The sequence below is a fragment of the Pararge aegeria genome, chromosome 7 (genome assembly GCF_905163445.1).
Source record: "Pararge aegeria chromosome 7, ilParAegt1.1, whole genome shotgun sequence".
Classification (NCBI taxonomy): Eukaryota; Metazoa; Arthropoda; class Insecta; order Lepidoptera; family Nymphalidae; genus Pararge; species Pararge aegeria.
In genome coordinates, this window is record NC_053186.1 from 5,733,538 (window position 1) to 5,754,702 (window position 21,165).

The following is a 21,165-nucleotide window of genomic DNA, read 5'->3' on the forward strand; positions in this document are numbered from 1 at the left end:
CCAATAATATCAAATTCTCGCCTCGCGTGATAATAATGACACTTTATCTGCGCTGTGAGATACGATGATGCGGATTTGTTTAGTTTTTATCGTTGAAAAGTATGTTTTGGGAGATAGTATGTGTATGTAATGTTTTATTATACAAAGAGACTGGAAGACACTTTTTTTATTATTTTTTGTCAGAAATGGGATAACACAAATTATAATAAAATGAAGTACACTGAAGAAATAATTAGTTGGAAGTAATTCTTAATATGCTAAGGACGCATCATAACTCACTTCCTAAATCTTACATACACTTTTTTCCGTTGAAAATTATGTTTGAAAAGATTTTTTTTAAATAAATAAATAAATTAAATACACATAGGAAAGAAGTAAGAGGAAGACTTAATTCCTGATGACTTTGATAAGATGTCAAAAATTTCCGAATCAATTTAAGTCCCGTTATATCTTTTAATCGTATTTAAATTGCAAAAGTAATTAACTTCAATCTTCCAGAAACTGCAAAATTTTCTAATTACCGACATGTTTAATTTTGTTTTTATAATTTGCTTATTAAAGTTTCATTAGTTTTTCTTATCTAGCAATGGATGCCAGCAATTTCGTTCCTTAACGCGGCTTGTGGCAGAAATTAAATGGTAGAAATCGTCACGTAAGGGAAAAGCGGTATGCTGCTTTATTTGGCCACCATACTAATATTATGTATACATCATCTGTTAATTTAAGTTGCATGATTTCAGGGTAGATTTTTATAAACTGCACGCTATTTTACTAATCCATATTTTTGTTATTTATTATAGTGGCCCGGGCGTTCATCGTGACTCGATTTTGACAATCTCCCCTGGCACAGTAGTGAGCGCTGTGGGCAAGTGGCAGGTCCCGGGTTCAATGCTCAAATTGGGATTTTATAACTTCTATTTTTTTCTGGTCTGGTCTGGTCTGGTCCGGTTTTTTATTTACAGCCCTACAGAAAAAGACGAACCGCAAAGCGACTTAGCATTCGGTACGACGCCGCGTGAAAACCGATGAGAATATGGGTTTATTATAACTTTCATACCTGTATGGTCTATGGTAACCTGTTAGGTTAGCCCGCTAACACCTGAGACGGCATCACAACGTACCACCAAGTGAGATTGCAGTCAAGGGATATCTTGGAATGTACATAAACTGTTTCGTTTCTAAGGATGGCGTACTATATTAGGTTACGTATTCAATTTTTTTTTTTGTTTTTAATCTCTTTTAAAGAGCTGAGTCACTAAAGTGACTATGTAGCTCTTGTGTGTGTGTCTACAATTACTACCTTACAAACTAGCTTATTCTACGTCTACCTACATTAATCTTAAATCTATTATATAAATATTTCGCGGCCTCAGAATCGGGGTATGACAAGCTTATGCTAACATCAGCAAACATTTTATTCTGAACCTCGCTACGGACACATTCCATCAGAATGTGATATACATCTTATGGGTCATAAAAAAACTATATACGGATTACCGGAACAGGCCGAAATAGCTAGTTATTATAAATCTATTTACCAAAATTATAAAATGCTGATGTTGAAAAGAAGCAACTGCTGAGTTTCATGCCGGCTAAGTCTCAGTAAACATGCCTTCCAAGACGGTGGTTTCCTAAGTGCTTCTAAAAGAGATATATATTATTATTGGATTATTTTTTTAAAATAACTTATAAATTTTTTACCTTTATTATCCGGATAAAATATACACCCGTAAAATTAACAAAAAATTGTAGGTCAAGTAACATATCTCTAAGATCAACTTTACTTCTAAATCTCTGACTAAAAACCTAAAAATAGAATATCTTAAAAACTCAAATGAATTTTGGTGCCTGGATTCAATATAAAGTGTGTTAATCTCATTACTATTGTAGTGAAATAAACTTTATGGGTGCCGCTTAAAGTTCATTTTTTAATGTCAGGTTGTTAACTTAAGTGGTTTTAAATTGGAACATTAAGTCATTAATTTCATAAGAAAATTAACTCTACGATAACATTTTATGGTATGTTTTTGAATGTTATCTTATGTAGTTACGCTGTTTTCCATTGGTATTCAAAGTAAACGCAGCCTTCGACGCTCTCTCGCAATGTTGCCTTTGGGAAATAGCGGTGCGTTCATATTGACACTCACATATTATTCTCCACTAACGCACCAAAACATAACATTATAAAAACAAAAAGGATTTATTTTAAGGAAAACTGTAAATAATACACAAGTTAATTTGAATTTCCAAAACTGGTAAGTAAATTTATTATATATTAATAAGCAGTTCATTTATTCCATAGATTTATTAAAATAAGGAAACACTTTAGTTTTATTTAAAAAACTTGGAGAGTTTTAATAAAAGGTTTAAATTTTATAATAATGATTATGTCACGTCAGATTGAATAGTGAATAGGGTTAATTAACTTCTATTTAAATTTCTATTATATATGTATTTATATTATATTTATATATATATTTATTTTTATTTTATATCTACGTGTATGTATGTCTATTTATTTTTGAATATATATGTATATATAATTGCACTATCCCGCTCTCTTGCAGCTTTTCCTTCTGCCAGAGGTTGCCTGTAAGAGATTGCTTGCAGCAATAAGGCCGCCTTTGCATGCCTACAATTCTTGTTCTTTTGCTTATTCTATATTTTATGTTTATTTTGATATTTGTGTGCAATAAAGTTTTTCTTCTTCTTCTTCTTCTATGAAGGAGTGACATAACAATATATTTGGGCAATGGGGAGGAGAAGTTCGGTCCCCGGCATTCACCTCTAACTTTTTGGAGCAATGTGCGTTTTTTATTTAAGCAAACAAAATATGAATATCTATTTATAAATGGTGAAGAAAAACATCGCGAGGAAATCTGCATGACTGAGAGTTCTCCGTCATGTTCTGAAAGGTACCTATGTGAAGTCTACCAATCCGCACTTCGCCAGCGTGGTGGACTACGGCCTGAGCTCTTTTCATCATTCTGTGAAGAGACCCGTGTCATGTTGTGGGCCGGAAATGGGTGTACAATAATGATGATGATGATATAGATAGATTTAGGACAGAGGAAATTCAGGAAGACGAAAGGAGAGATAGACGGGTAGGGCAAAAAAGGGAATTCGTGTAAAAGGTCCGTGTGAATGGATAGTGAAACGACAGCTAGTATAAATAGTAAAAGTGTATCTAAATAATATAATAATTAGTAATAATAATCTATTATTATTTTGGATAAAGAAACAAATTTAAAAGTTTTGTTGTGATAAATTAGATATACTTTCGGATTTTCTGTGTGTGATTTATTAGAAATGGCCGTAAAATATCAAAGTTACCGACATAGCTTTTCAAGCTAGCGCTAAAGTTGCAATGGGTACGGAGGACTGAAAGACAATGCAGTCTCAAGGAGCTGGAGTGACGACCCCGCGCCAGAAAACGCAGCGTTAGTAGACCCCCGCTACGCGAACCTACAATATTCTTGTGAAGCCTATTTTCGTAGAGATAGCTTGCATCATGGAGTTTGACATAGAATACTTATTCCGCCAAAATGAATGGTTCCATCAGGATACGGGTAATCAGGGGATCAGGTCACGGGTAACAAACTAAATTATTATATTACTTGAGATTTCTCTTACCATTTTTTAAACTTTGATCTTTAAACATTTCTGAACAAAATTGCTGTGACGCACAGAGAGTACATGGGCCTCATAAGAAAACTCAGAGTCGAGAGAAACGAAGGACTTTCATTCAAATGTGGAAAAATATTTTTTTTTATACTTTAGACATCAACGCGTTTCTACCATGACTGCTTGATTTAGATTATAACTTGTTCAGACTTCTAAAAGGTTCTAATTTTTTTTTATTTCCCTACAAATTACCCCTTGATTGCAATCTAACCTGGTGGTTAGTGATGATGGTAACGAGCTCACATGAAATATATGGCAGTTTACCATTACAACTCAATTCTACGTTACATCATTTGTTCAGTAATTTCTACGTCAATTGTGAACCGATTAAAAAATTCTGTTATTCTTTGTTAGGTTTTCCTCTCGAGATGAATTTACCTAATTATTTGGTTATTATTTTTTACCAATGATTATATACTGGACAGATTAACTGGGTCATTGTTTTACGACGAATAAGACAGTCAGCATAATGATTTGAACGCAGAAAGTTTTGACTTTGACTGGTCCTAACTCCCTTGACTTTTGACTTTGATGTCCCAGTTATGGGACATTATTAGGTTCTGACTAACCATAATGATCACACCTTTAGATCGATCACGCATTCAACACAACACGCCAGTCGTCCGAGCACTGGCGCACGCGTCGCTAGTCCGAACTCCCCAACGATCCGCCATTTTGTTTGAACAGCTGTCATTCTGGTAAGTTAAGTGTATATTTAGTGTAAAGTGTAATAATAATATTTTGCTGTGATTTAGTGTAGTAATTTGTCACGGTTTATTTTTGGAGTTAATTATTTAGTGACTTCACTTACGTAGGTGGTATCAGTGAGTGGGTTTTGTGATTTCTATAGTTGGAAACTTGTGTAGAGTTGGTCACAAAATTTGTTCATCATCATTCACAGCCACTTAACGTCCCACTACTGGGCACTGGGCTACTCTCCCATAGAAGTTAGGGTATGGTGCTTTAACCCACCACGCTTTAACTGTATTTATTATTTATTGATGCTTAATACACTACTGAACCAAACTTACTAAATTTTAATGGGAAGGATTTTGGTAAGTTAACTTACCTCTCTAATAAGATACAAGAGTTGTAGAGCATAGACCCATTATGCGACTCTAATTCGGGTTGTTGGTCTACAATCCATTAAATAATTTTGTTAGAGCGTTTTAGATTTACATAAGGAGGTGTGTCAGTCACAAAATCACTTATTTATAAAATCTAAAACCTACTAATAGCACTAATAGTAGCCCATCTATATAAATATAGATATCAGCATCACTATAAACACATTGCCGGATCACTACTAATCTATTCTCATTCTGAAAGGAGTTCTCTCAGAATGAAAACGGGCTTAGGCCTTTGTCCACCAAACTGGCCAAGTATATGTCACATATACAACGTGTAGTGGAATTACGAAATATTGTTGAAGGGTGCATAAATATATTTCATAAGGAATCGCCCTGTAATAATATAAAGTTAGAAGAAGCATATTTATTTTTCCATACAAACTAATTCAAAACATTCTTAGTGTTTAAGTAAAACATAAGTATGACAACCCTATTGAAGATAAAATAACAGCACGTGCATAGCACCTACGCTACTTGACGCGTACCTAATAAAGTGACAGGAGTCACTTGATTTTACTTTTGCATGTGGCGTTAGGGCTGTATCTGATTTCTTTCAGTAAAAACTATTGCAATGGTTTACTCAGAAACTATCTGCGTTTCAGTTTCACAGATAAGTCTCAGAGACTGTAAATAAGGTACCTTTAAATCCTCTGAAGTATTATTTCGGTTTTAATTTGCAAACAAAAGTCGAAATGCACACAGAAATTGCTAAGCTATCATTTTACTGGGTTATTATAATTGGTTGTGACTAATAACGAAATTCCGATTGGAATCATATTATATTAACAAATTTGTAACATTTGATAATATGTTACTGCTTTAAGAGTAACATTGTATCACTTATTACTAGTATGTTCGTAAACAGTACACTACCACTCGATAGAGAGATAGGCTCTCTCATACAAAAGAGTCCTTTATGCTTCGTGTATAGTTGAAACGTGGTGGGCGTAAGCCCAAAACTCAGTGATTTTTTGTCTTTAAACATCTGCAGCCCCATTAATCTATAAGATTTATAGTAACTGTAAGCAATATTCAAAATATAACAAATTAAAACAATAATTTCCGCATTAAGAAATTTTAAAACAGCTGAGCAAATTAAGCACCTATTCGAATATTGTTTTCTCTTGCATGAAACGACCGCAATTGATTGAATCTATACCGCAGTGGCACCGCGCTGCTTACACTCTTGTGGATGCTTCTTGACACTAAAATGTTAATTAAATTACCTTTTGTTTTTTTTGCTAAGGATTAGTAGACTTAAATTACCTTTTGTTTTTTTTGCTAAGGATTAGTAGACATTGGATAGATTAACTGAGTCACTATTACGAAAGAAAAACACAACGTATAGTCTGTGTAAAACGTGTAATCAGGCAATCTTTCAAGAGGCATGTACCCAGAAGTGGGGCGTTAATACACTTAATTATACTAATTGAGAGTGATAGACGATAGTAATGATTTATTTCTGAAACTAGCTATGGCCGGTTACTTGTACAAATCCCGTGATAACCGTTTGTTTTTCTGGAAAAGAATGTAGCCAATGATTCTCTCCGTCCTTTCAACTAACCTTTGCCAAAATAGTTGCTTAGGTAGGCCGTGAATTTAGAAAAAAAAGCAAACACATTTATGATATGATTTATTGATGATATTTCAATGCTTACCGAATTCGATATTTCCTAAATCCGGAAAATTTCAAGTGAAAAAATTTATTAACAATTTATTTAATAATAATAAATATACGAAGACAATACACACATTGCCATCTAGCCCCAAAGTAAGCGTAACTTATGTTATGGGTACTAAGATAGCTGACGAATATTTTTATGAATAATACACATAAATACTTATACTCTACAAGACCCCGACACTGAAAAACATTCATGTTCATAACAGAAATATTTTCCAGTCGTGGGAATCGAACCCACGGCCCTGGACTCACAAAGCTAGGTCGCTGCCTATTACGCCAACCGGCTGTTAGAATTTAACAAGATATTTAATAATAAGACGTTTTGAAGTCATCCAAAATTTTCGAGTTCGTTGTATCCATACAAAAATAGCTGTGATTCCCTCAGTGGGTGATGGTTGAGAGCCATACTTGTATTGTATCCACGTGCTATAATCAGAAATAGGGAGAAAACATACGGTAGGAAGTGGGTTTTCCGGTCATGAAATTTTCAATTTATTATCACTAAGATGTGAAAGTAATCGTAAAATCCCTTAAGCCGCTTTACAGCAACCAAGTGGGTTTACGCTCTAAAACCTTTCTACTATAAAGAGAGCTCTGTGCCCAGCAATGGGGCATTAATAGGCTGGTGATGTCAGAAAGTGTAGGCAGTTAATTAATCCCACCCGTGCGTCTCAAGACGACTCTGCTAGTTAACATTAAACGGTAGTTAAAATTTTTAATTATAAACGGCGATTAAAAAACTCGATTAATAACCGCTACTGGACGTAGATTACAACTGCACTAAATAATCTATTATCTATGACGAAGATGTATTTTTTTTAGGGTTCCTTTCGCAAAATTTTAAAAACGAACCCTTTAACGTGCAACTCTTTAGCTCGTCTGTGCAGAGTTCATATTTCAAAAAAGTATGTTATGATTATTTTATACTTTTTGATTAATTATTAAAATTGCCAAAAAAAAATTCTATATATATTAATAAGTAATAAAAGTCTGTTGTTCAGTGTTATCGAACGTATATGTAACCAAGTAACCAAATAGTTCTTTATAGGTTTCTTTGCAAAGTACGGAACCCTCTGTACGTTAGTCTGACTCGTATTTTTCGTTTTCTCTACACCATAACATAGCACTTCCTAGTTAGAGCGGCGATTATCTTAATTAATAATGATTCGCCCGAGAATCGAACCGACATACCTCGCTGAATCCCAGCCAACCATGCAATAATATTCTATGAACATTTAATTACTATTCTTAATTATAACGCTATGGGATATGATCTTTCTTATATGCCAAGTGATTTATAATTATTGTTTTAAGTAGCTGTTAACAGTGTATTTAACTTAAGTAACTGTTAACTTTTATATCATCATCATCATCAGCAGCATATTAACGCCCCACTTCTGGTCACAAGTCTATAGAGAGAGTTAAGACCATAGACTTCCCACCATGTATCTCCCATGCGAGTTGGTGAGCTTCAACGATTTATTACTTTTTTAAACTCGTGGCAAGCCTTATTTTCCGGGGATATAAAATAGACTATACTACTTTCCTTCCTTTAAACTAATTCTGTGCTAAAATACAAGTTGATTGTTCGCTGAGTTAGAGAGTGAAGGAATGACAAAAAAACAACCACTCTTTTTAGGATGTTATCATAATTACATTATAGTGATAATAACCAAGACTGATGGCTAAACTAATTACTGTCTCTGAGACTTGTCTGGGAAACCGAACCGCTAATAGTTTTTTATTAAACCACTGCCATCGTTTTTACTGAAAGAAATCAGATACAGCCACTTAACATCACATGCAAAATTAAAATCTTGTGATCTGTCACTTTATGACGTAAGCGTCACGTAGCGTGCCGATCTTCAATAAGGTTGTTATAAGTGAAAACTTAGAATATTGTGATTCGGTTAGTATGGAAAAATAAATATGCTTGTTTTGATTTAATATTTTTAAAAGGTGATACCTTATGAAATATATTTATGCTTTTCGAAATTCGGTTACTCGTTGTATATATCGTTAAAATAGTCGTTAAAACCCGCCAACCCACATTTTGAGTCACGTCGTGGGTCTTTACTCCGGAACCCCTTTCTCAGAGAAAGAAAGCCTGTGCCCAGCAGCGATACATTAAGAGGCGCACGCGCATGATGCGAAATTAAATAAACCTATGACTTATCTGAGGTTTTCTTAAGATGGTGTTTATAAAACCTACTCTAAAATGTTTCTTTCAGAGTTATTAAATACTAAACCATTTTTCCTTGCTTTCAGTTGCTAGTGCGCGCTTGGAGCGAAAAATTAAAAAAAATGGCGGTGTTAAAGTTAGTGTTGTGTTTAAGTTTCGTGCACATGGTTTTCGCTAAAGGTATGTATTTAAACATTAGCATAGATTCGAATTTATAATATATTGAGAGGGTGACATTACTGGATTCGATAGCAGTGTATGTTACGTTGCAATTTGCAATTTTGGGAGTCGTCGCTGACGATAACTAGCCGTCGAGTACAGTATAAGTTTATTTTTTTATTTTCAATCAAGTGTCATAAATCAAGTGTCATGTTCTTTCTATATCTGTACAATAAGTTTTAAAACTGTATTTTTTTAATAAAAACTGAAATAAATTTACGTACATTATTTATAATCGATTATATACCTACATTGTAAATCGATTGCCAGCGATAATTTGTATAGGCAGCGTCCTAGTAATGCCTTACACATTTAATACAACGTCGTGTTTAAATTTCGACTAATCTTTGAGTTTCAAATTCAAAATTTAAAAAAGGGCATTCTCGTTCTTTTTTTTTTTAGGTTTGTTACTTCAGAATTCGAGCCTAGCGATAGCCTAGAGGTTAAAGCTTCCCCCTTCTTTTCTAAGGGACCGAGTACGACCTCAGAACCCCATTATTTAGTAAACGATTTAGAAAATTCTTTATTTTTTATACTTTTACATTAGTTCCATTAAAATATTATCAAGTTCTGTTTAGTAGTTTGTTGTTAGATTTTTCAGTCAAATAAATAATTTTATTATTTGTATCTAGATGAATTGATTACATTTCTAACAAATAAGTAGGTTTTATATTTTCGTAAAACGTTTTTGCGAGTGCCTGGTTATTCTATTAGCATTCAAATGAAGATCTAGGTGCTAGTTACGCGGACATAATGACGGTCAAACGCTTGTAAACGTAACATCTCAATTTGACGCCAATGACCGATAGCATACAAGTTTCATGTACAGTTAGACTGAATCATTCGCGAAAAAATACAATATCCAATTGTAGTGAGCTATGCGGTGTAGGCGTTGGGTCAACGAACTGACAACATTTTGAATACCCACTATAGTATAGGAGAGGTGATGATAGCCTGGTACTTAGAGATTCGGGGGGACCAAATTCGACCACCGGTACGTACTTTTTTTATATTGACGTTGCGGGCTAATGGCCCACCTCATGGGACCATCAGGCCATCCATACCATCAGGTATGGAAAGGCATACAACGAAAAAATCCTACAAAATGCCGCCCTATATCCATCAACCATAGGTGTAGGTTCTAAGCCTCATATGCGTGGTACACGGGCAACCATTTCGTTTAGAAAGGTGCAAAGCAATGTTACTTGGCAAATGATATAAGCTTGGCGGTAGTAGATCCCAAGACGAGCTCTGCCCCAAAAAGATACTAAAAACCTGTAACTTTTCGGAGCGTTTTTAATGCGATGCATTTTTAGTGCGTTTTGAATTGAAGCCATTAAATATAATAATAGTGTAAATACGCTTCGTCAAAAAGTTAGTTACACTCGGACCAAAAGTACCAATAAGACTGGCAGTATTTCCGCGCCGTATAGCGATGGACAACATTTGGGCCAGGCAATCCCCAGAGCAGGGGTCGCAGCCCTTTTCCCGCATACGGCGCCAAATACTTCGGATGATGATGATGATGAATCATTTACCAGTCATCATTAATAATGAATGGTATAGAAGTCAACTGACTCGTTGATCAGGTCTAGCCACCTGATCAACGAGACAGTGTTCGATTCCCACGTGGTGCTGGGATAGATTACCGGGTTTCGCGAAAAATGTTCGGAAATCACCAGACATTTAAGAGCACATTAAGCTGATATTTTTAAAACCCGCCAACCCTCATTAATAAAGCTTGGCGGGTCAATACTCTTTAATTTAGTAAGTGGAGATGCTTAGTCCGCAAGCTCTTAAACAGCCATGGCCGAGGCCTTTCATCAGACGTTACAAGGAGCATGGCTAATAATCGAACAATTATTCACGGGTTCCGTCTGAGCAAACATGTTATTGCAAATAAGCATTGAAAGCTTTGCGTGGGTTCGAAGGTTGACGTAGGCAGCCCTATATCTTTTTAAGATTAAGCACCGTTCAAAAAACAACATTATCTCTTATGTATAAGGTCCTGAGCAATTGTAAAACCACTTTTTTATATTAAGAGAGCATTGTTCTTATGACCTTTTCGAATTCTTACAGAAATCATTCAATTTACCACTTTATGTCTTAGACATACGGCCCTGAATTACTGTAAAACATCTTAGTTTTTATTATAAAAAATGTAGTACTTATGACCTTTTAAAACTGTAGCACGTTGCAAAACCATCCTTATCTCTTGCCATTAAAGTCTGTAATGATTTTATAATATTTGTTATAATATAATGTTAATATGACAGCTCAATTTCTTCTTGAAACTTATAACTGTTCAAAAATTTACCTCCTATCTATGGCATAAGGCCCACTATAATTATTAAATTTACTGCGTTATATAACGATTGTTCATTGTAATATGATCCTTAAGATCATTATAATTAAGTTGTCATAACGTTGAATGTGATTAGCTTTTTAATGTTCGCCATTTTGGGATTTAAGGCCGTTTCCACGCGTGGGTTGGGTTGTGATTCACAAAATATGTGGAAAGGTATGAATTTATATGTCGTCATATTATTATTTAGATAGGAATACATATTAATAACACATAGTATTAGTGGTCCCCCACGATGTCGTCCGCTACAGCTTCAGTCCCATACAAACGTTTATTCTACCAGAACTTTTTCATTCTACTCAAAAGTTTTTTCTATATTCAACAAAAAAATAACTCTTTAATATTAGTACAGACCTAAAAAACCGATGGTATATGGTTATAATACCCATTCCCAAGGCAAATTAGTAACAAAAAGTATAATATATGAAATATTTGACATATTATAAAATTATAAATTGAGTCTTCCCGAAAACCTTAAGACGATTGCAAAGGAGAATTAGAAACAAGAATATAAGTGACATATTTATGAGACTGACTCGGAATTTGATTGCGGTTTACGAAAAACTGTCTTTAGGTTTCTATATTTTCCGCTCCTTTGCAGTCGTCCTACGTTCTTCGCAAAAATATTGTTGTTTCCCTTTTATACGATTACGTATACAATCACTCGTAAATTACAGCACAGATTCAATTTCCATAAATTAGTGTGTAATTAACAGTTCAGTTAGTCCATGAAGTAAGTTTTGCCATAGATAGGAGACATCTTTCAGAGTTTTGCAATCACTACTATACTTCTATATGGATTTAGGCTTTCTTTTAGACAAAACATCAGTCCTTATAAACTAAAAGTGAATAAATATACTTCCAAGTAAACAATCGACTTACTAGAAATGGACATAAATAATAACTGACGTCTACATATCGTGCGCAATAGGTGCAAAAGTCCTCTGTGGAGTTGATTAACGCTTTTATAACATTATTCCGAACATCGGAGTTATTCCTAATTCTGTACTTAATTGCAAATGCATAATTTTAAACAATGTGTTAATATCTATACATTTATTACAGCGAGGATACTATACAATTGATGAATCTCACTGACAAAGTTGCTTGGAACTTCTTGGAAGTAGTCGGCCCTTCTCTCATTTCCCAAAATAAAAAAAAATTGTTACAAATGTAAAAATGTTTATATTGGAAATAGATAAGTTTCTTGCCGGTGCTATGCTTTCTTTTTCTTTTTAGCCAAAAGGCTAGTAAGTATATATTGCCCTTTCCCGCGTTAGTTTCGTTTTTAAATCTCAACATCTATTTTTCGAGGCTAAGAAGTATTCTAATCCTTACCCGGGATGCTATCTATATCCTGCCTACCTTGCCTAATTTTATCAAATTCTTGTTAAATATTTTAGACATGAAAAATTATCTTACAAACGAAACCCAATTAATTTCGAATTTATAATAGTAGCCTATAGTTTAAATTCCCCGATCGCATCTTTCAGTTAAAACTATACTGTTACGACCACAGACTAAATATATGTTCCAGTTTAAAAATGGCGGTCAGCTTATGCAAATGTAATCAATATTCATAATAAGTGCATGAAACGAGTTTCACGATTAAATCGACTCAGTTCTATTTACTTTTTTTAATATCCAGTTACAATTAAAATAAGTGAAAAGGATAGCACTTGCTCTTTTTTTTCTCAATGCTAAAGAGTTCTAGCACTCCAGGCAAAAAAGGTAGAACCACAATATTAGATTACAACCACAGACTAAAAATATAATGCCACATTCAATGTGTCGTAGAGTTTATACAAATCAATATCTGCCTAGCTTATAACCTATAGCTATAAACTTGTTGGTCTAGTGGTAAGCATGTCAGACTACGGATCACGAGATCCTCAAGGTTCAATTATTAATCACTATGGTTGGCTATTTCGTTTGTCTTGAAATGGCCTCTATCGTCTATCGATCTAGTTTGATGTTTAGATAAGGATTTGCTTATTACATTAATCTATTGGTGTATTTCCTGAAAAAAAACGCGATTATTAAAAAAAAAAAAACTATGATAGCGGTGATATCCTTGTGGTTAGGGTTTTTAAGTGGCTGGTGGGTGGTTCATTTTCAGGGGGGCAGTTCGATCCCCGGCACGTACCTCTTACTTTACTAAGTTATGTGCGATTTGTTCAATTAAATATCACTCGGTTTAATGGTTAAGTAAAACGTCATGAGGAATTCTTCTTGCCTGAGAGTTCTCCATTATGTTCTAAAAGGCTTGTTTTGTCGAATCCGCATTTGACCAGCTTTCTAGACTACGCTGATGGTGAAAAAATTTAACATAGCGTTCTAATATTATTTGTTTAAGAATCCACTGTATTCTTAGGTTTGAAAAACCTTTATAAATCGGGATGAAAGGTGATTGAACCTATCTGTCACAGCGACACGCCGCGAAAGTAGTATACATGTATATGGGTAGATACGACAATACATTAACAAAATAATATGTCAACAAAACATAGTACCCAAAGTGTCACGTTACAGAGATATTTGGATGTAAGAATATATTACACCGACTTGTTATGGATATAGGCGTTGGTTTGTATCAAAATAATCGTTCCCAGATTAATTATTATCAATGTTTATTGAAGAGAGCAGGTACATCACATCCTACTGAGAAGCACGAGAAAACTACTACTCTAATTAATTATTTCTCTGCTTGGTCAAAGTGGCAAACGGATGCCTTTCACTTTTTTGGTCCTGGAGCCCGGCAAGGAAAATATTATATATTCAGGGTCCAAATATTATATATGCAAGCTTCACTACAATAAGGTTCGAAGCCTTTCTTTATATTCGGTTAAAGTTTTGCTTTTCAAGTTTATCTAAATTAGTATCTTCTCCAATAAGAAAATACTAAATATATTGTAAAAAACACAGGTAGAATTGCAACACTTAGTTTAATATCATTAAGTTCATAAAGAAAAAACCAATAAATAAAATATTATGAAGCATAATAAATAAGGGAGTCGAAAGCGGTGTCACGACCAAATAAGAGAGCGTCATGCTATTTGCAGTGACGCCATACGGGTTGATTTTTCTACAAAGGCGCTCCAAGAGATTTTTCTCTATCAAAAAACGCCGAGCAAAGCTCTGTCGCCCAGGTAAGTACTAAATATAAAGAAAGCAACGGTAACCAACAGATGCGAGATGGCGGGAAAAAGACAAAATTGACACACGTTTAAAAATAGAACGCCTGGTTCCCGCCGGTTTGAACTTTTTTTTTAAGTAAAGCCGAGGCGACATCAATATTTCTCGGAGATGCCAGTACTTTTTTTTAAAAATGGCCCTTGAAAAACAAGGCATTTGCTTTTATAAAATAATGAAGGGCCGGTTTTGCGTTCATTGTAGCTGGGAATGGTTGTAATTTAATATTAGATAACGTACATATTGATCTATACTAATGAGCCTACCGTCCTTCTTAGCGTACAAAAAAGATTACGCACTTACCATATATCGAGGAAAATGGATAGATATATTACGAGGGTTGGAAATGCGTCCTGGGCCATTACTACAATCGCTTAAAGGAGTTTCATTATAATATTGTGGTCGTTTTGTTACAAAATTATAATCCTTTTTTTATACGTCAAGGTACTATGTCAATCGAACTGTCATTTTAAGACCATGCAAAAATTTGTATTTACCTTACTCACTTACTCTTACACTTACTCTTCTTAAGGTTTTGATGAACGGACAAACGTGAGTTTTCGTTTTTACCAAAAAATCTTTGTAGGTTTTCTGTGACTAATTCTTATTAAAACAATGTACGTACAATAATACAATACATAGCAACAATAAAGTTACAACAATTAAGTTATGAAAAGTAAATAACATAATATAGGTGTTGTATTGTAAAGCAGCGCTGTGATTCAGGAAATAATTATATCTATATTTTATTTGTTTGTGACGTACTGTATATTATCTTTTAAATTACCTATTACTGATCAACAATTGATATGACGTCATATGTTTCTTTTTAAATACAAGGCTAATTAAAAATGGGCACTAAGCCACCGCCAAAAGAAAAGTAACACTAATACTGGATTTAGAGAAATGATTGTAATGTGAAATAAAGTAGTACTTATAAAAAAAAAATTGCCAACCCTAAGAAATTGTAATGAGTTGTCATGACATGGTTTGAATGTATGTGTGAACTAATGTTTTTGTTGCCCGATATCCTGCTCTGTGACTCCATTAATTGACCTCTGTGACTCCATTAATTGACTTTAAAGTCATGGTTGTCACTGCGTATTTTTATGGCAGTTATCTCTATTAGGTTTCCCCTTTTCTTCTAGACTTGTATAGCAACTTTTAGAGAGTACAATATACACTTACTTCCCTAACTAGAGAACTTATCACTTAAACGCTTAGGCAGTCTAGAAAATAGCCTTAAGCACCACCTTTGCTAATATAAATGAAGAACCTGTTAGTCTGGGCGTATTTTAATGGCATCCTTTTTGCGGGGCGTTTAAAAAGTGGCTCAGGAGGTAACTGTTACATAGGGATGTGACACTTAGCACATACTCGATTTATCGATACACTTTTGATTTCATTACCCATTGCGTGGAGATGGAATAACGAAAATGTCACATTTTCGTTATTCCATGCAAGAATTAAACGCTGCTCATACTATTATTTTTTTGATCCTAAAGTAAGCCATTAAGTAGCCACTTAGTAGCCACTATTTATTTTTACAATACCTCCTAAATCTCATCACGATAAAAAAGCATGTTACTTAGTTAGTTTTTTCTAGTTATGTTCCCTATATTTTGCCTAAAAACTGAGATGTCAATCTTCATAACTTACAAAACACATACATTAAAGCATCGATATAAATGTATAGATCTATGTTCCTGCAAATAAATATTTACAATAATTCAAACCACAAATAAATTGACCGCTATCTCTTAGAATGCGCATGAACTACCACGGACGATGAAGGGACTGCGTCGTATCCATATAATTTAAGTAACTCGACATAACCTTGTCAGAACGATTTTATAATATGATCAGTGATCATAAGAGCAATAAAACAAAGCGCACATACAAAGGACTAAGTAAAATTAAAATAATGTTTAATATTATTATGTTATTGAATTTAATTGTTAATTGTAATATTAGGTAATATAAGTTTATGTACGTAATATTTGGTGTCTTATTTGGACGTGGACCAAAATCATTTGTTATTAACGACAAAGAAGAATAATTTCTTACGTTCTTAGGAAGAGTTTGTTTTGTACAAGTATTTTACTATCCCAATGAATAGAACATTGAACACTTAACATTTTAATTGGGTCGCTATTGAAAAGTAACCATGTTCTATTCTCACACAGTTTGTAAGTATATAAATAAAACAATTGCATCTACATGCATGGGTGAATAAGAGTTAAATTCGCACCTTTTTACTATACATTTCATTGTTATATTAACTTGTACAATTCCAAAATTATAATTGGTTTAAAAATACTACCATTTTAGCCTTAAAAGGTGGAATAAAATTAAAAGGCATGTTTTATTGAACCGTCTAAACTAGCTATCGACTACGGGAAACGTTTATTTATTCAATACATCCATTATTTACCTAATAAAACGACTTTCGAAAGGTCAACCTGTTCGTAAGTAGCTTTAGTGGTTTGTAAGGCAGATTCTACCGAGAGGAAGCCATCAAAAAACTCAGCAACTGAAAAACTCCCAAAACTCCCAACATCAACATTTAACAATTTTACAATAATTATTACATCTTGTGAGAGATGAAAGCGGTAACGCCTGCTTCCAAGCAACCACGTCACATTAATTGTATAGTAACTCTAATGAAATAAATTTTAACACATAGTTTTAGTACATTATTTTATGAATAATGTTATTTAAATATATAATACTCTGTAGGATATTACACTATTAAAAAAGCTACGCTAAATTAACAATGATAAAAACTCAGTTTTAAAAGTTTTATCGATAATTAGGAGTGCATCACTAGTGCAATAACAGGACCATAACTCTACAAAGTAATGGGGCAATACTCGTTATCTATGTACCGACGATAATTTATAAAAATAACCCTACTTTAATTACTTTTCACGGAACATTTTTTTCTTTATTAATATAGTAGACACATACATTTTTGCGATAGGATATACAAGTTTCATTTTTAGATATTTTTTTCTATTACTTGCTCTCAACATTCTTTGGGTGGACTCCATTGGATCCAGAGAGAAGTAAAAAATGTGAGAGTAAATGAATCCATGGTAGGTACTGATAGAAGCTAATAATCTTCATGTGATATAAATACAGTAATTTCCGCAAGAAAATTACGCAAGAGTCAGCGGTCATAAATAGTTTGGATGTATATGTATGTATCCAAACTATTTATGACCGTTTCTGCTAGCTCTAAAATGACTTAATTTCGTCGTTGCTCACTTACGTTATTTTTTTTCTTTTATATTATTCAGTGCTTTTCATGTAGTGTTTTTAACCCCCGACGCATAAACGGCGGGGTGTTAGAAGTTTGACGTGACTATGTTTTTTGTTTTTTATTTAATACTAGCTGTCCCGGCGAACTTCGTACCGCGGATCAATTTTTTTTTAATGAATTTTATATTTTAATACTTATTATCCTATTCCGGTTTAGACCGGGAAAAGGAGGGAGATTAGAGGAATCCAAAAAATCAACTATCATAAAAATTGGTCCAGCCCTTCTTGAGTTATAAATGGTGTAACTAACACAACTTTCTTTTATATATATCGATATTATTTAATACATAACAGTTTACGTTTTAATCGCTATGATCCAATATCGATTGTAAATGCCAAAAGTACCAGACGCATTTAGTTTATTATCATATTATGTGTCTCCTACTTTTAAGTCTTTTGTACACCCTTCATTTTTTTCGTGCAGGCTTTTTATGTTTTTATTTCACTACGTAATAGATGATAATACATTCTCAGATCGGAACGGGGTAACCTGTTGCATAGCAGTTATAATAAACCAGTACCCCTAATAGTTTTATACACAACCTCGAACCCAAACGCTAATCGCATACGCAATCGCACGTGTAATCGCTTATTAGAGGCAGCCTCCCAGACTGGACCAGAAACAATATAGGCTTTAATATATAAAAAACCCTCAATAATAAAAATAAAGAATAAAACCCGTTTACGTTTAACTAATTCGACCGGGAATGGAACTGTCTCAAGAGGTCGTCCACTATCTGGGGCAGATCCGGGGAAACCTCCGCAGATCTAGTTAAAAGTAGTTATTCTAACAAGGATAGGATATGAGGCGGTCTCGTCCGAACACGTCGCACATTACCTTTATGTGAACGGCACACTTCGTATCTTGTTAACCCATTTACCTATAACCTGATGGTGATTGATGCGTCTGCATACTGTGGAAAAATCACGTGGTTATTGTTGTTTCGGATAGACTGTATCTGATAAGTATTATAAGGGTAACAACAGCGGTTCAAAGGGGCGGGCGGCAGCGCAAAGTTCACTAGAAGTTGACTCCAGGGGCTCGAAAACTTCGAATAGGGCTTGAACCTCGTTTAAGGGTGACATTTAGATAGTTAGGTTTCTTTTACTAGGGTTAAGTCCATCCGAAAAGGGGTGATAGCCCAGTGGGTAGGACTTCGAATTTCGGGCGGCCGAGTTCGTATTCGCACCTCTGTCTTTCTAACTTATGTGCGTTTCAAGCAATTAACACTTGCTGCAACGGGGAAGGAAAACATCGTGAGAAGACCTGAATGCTCGAGAGTTGCCTGAATGCGTGAGGAGTCCACCAATCAACGCTGGGCCAGCAATTCGAACTAAGGCCTTAACCCTTTCTCATTTTGGGCGGAGACCCGTGCCTTTTTGTACGCCGGTAATGGGTTGATATAATGATGTTGATGAAGGCCATCTGCTATCCGTAATCATGGATAAGACCCACGTTAGTTTTCGAGTGCAACGTAAGACGCCAACCAGACATCCTTTATACAATGCATTAATCTTTTCTTATTTCTTATCTCTATCTCTCTCTCCTTTGTGCCTCTGCACTACTGGAGGTTGGCCGTCAGCTCAGCGAACTTCTCGCGGTCTTGCGCCAAGCAAAACAATGTTTCTACTTACGATATTGGTCCATTCACAGATGTTGCGCAACCATGGCTTCTTCCTTCTTCCAACACGTCGTTTGCTTTCTACTTTGCCCTTCATTATGAGCTACAGCTGTTGGTATCGCTCATGTCTCAGAACAAGGCCCAGATATTTGACTTTTCTCTTTTTAATGATTTCTACTTCTTATACCTGATAGTATTTGTTGTAATAGTACCTTTTGAAAGTATTAATACCCAGCCCTCGCTTATTCACCCGTTTCACCGTTTTCAGCAAGCTTCGATCGATTCCCAGTAAACACATTCTGTAGGGAAATTGAAGGTAAACTTAGTATCAAAGAACTTCATTTACGTACGGACAAAAGCAGATATTGGGGCAACGCAGAATACAGTGTGCTTCAGTATATGTTTACCCGACTAGTGATAAATAAGTTATTTCATCATTACCAACCGTTTTCTTACTTGTACTGGTGTTATAACCAAATGAGAAGGGATTGTTTGTTTGTTTGTAATCGATAAAGTAAGAATTCTTTCACCATTACAAATATATTTAATCCATAAAGTAATTTGGAATATATATCTCAGTAATAAAACAGTTTAGCCTGAATTTAAAGTATTTGTAAAGAAGAAAAATAATTAAAGCTAACTTACCAATGTATCTGCGTGCTCTGACTTAGCGGTTCTTCATACGTGAATACTAAGTACCTACTACGAAAATATTGGTGTTAAGCCTATTAAAAAAGTTTCCAATGCCATTTAATATTATACCAATTCATTGTACATAATCTTAAGTCGCAAATAATTTTAAATTAAATGATTATTTTAAAACGTCGTTATTAGGCATAAATTATTTATTCTTACAAAATAAATTGTTTTATTATCCGAGCCGAGCGAATAAGTATAGATTGATAGACCCATCCCACGCTAACCTACGCCTCTAGCCGATCTCGCAACAGACTTCGATCAATTCCCAGTAAACACATTCTGTAGGGAAATTGAAGGTAAACTTAGTTTCAAAGAGCTTCATTTACCTACGGCCGGAGGCGGATATCAAGAAAAGGCGGAGGATACACAAAGTACTTTACTTAGTTTTTATGGTTCCGTAGTAAATGATGGAGGCACCGTTACTAAAACCACTACAACTCCGCTAGTGTGAAATGTTTTCTTTATTTGAATATCTTCTCTCTCTGATATGGTAATTGTATATCATTTTATAACAAATTACCAGATGAAATCTTCGAAATGTCTCTCAGTAACTTCAAAGTTTATATAAAACTTACGTTTTATAGAAAAAATTCTATTATAATATTAAGGATTACTTGTATGATTAAAAAGCTTTGGTATGAATTGCTCTTACTTCATAGCTCAACATTAACTCGACTGTGAGATGGTGATAACAAAAAAAACCTGGCTAAGTTTGTTGTGCGTTCTTATTAGACCAGGGCGCGTTTGGAACCTTCCTAGCTTTCGTTTTGAGTTAACGAATGCAGTTTTCACCATCACTAACATTAGTGTATGTGACACTTTCTAGAGACAGTTCAGTGTATGAACGCTTCATAATTGCCTGTGATAAGGTATACTTTACACACAACTTCAAAAAAGGTTGTTCTCGGATTTAGGTTTTCCTTTTACGTGTAAATTAATTAAGCAAATGACGTCTTGACAAATTTCATAATTCTAGGTTAACGGGTAGGTATGATAAAGGTGTTTATTGCGTTGACTTAAGCCTGAAATAATTGATCAGTCCAAGATCTTCAGATAACTGGTCG

The 21,165-nt window shown here is 34.4% G+C and overlaps 1 protein-coding gene across 2 annotated transcripts in view; it reads left to right on the forward strand.

Annotated features, from left to right (window-relative positions):
- The first annotated feature begins 4,314 nt into the window (after window positions 1–4,314).
- LOC120625428 overlaps window positions 4,315–21,165 on the forward strand; it is a 53,221-nt gene continuing 36,370 nt past the window's right edge. For both annotated transcript variants that reach the window (XM_039892491.1, XM_039892492.1), the window contains exons 1-2: window positions 4,315–4,382; window positions 8,767–8,860. In XM_039892491.1, the coding sequence (XP_039748425.1) occupies window positions 8,803–8,860 (58 nt within the window). In that variant the 5' untranslated portion in view covers window positions 4,315–4,382; window positions 8,767–8,802. The remainder of the gene's footprint in view (window positions 4,383–8,766; window positions 8,861–21,165) is intronic.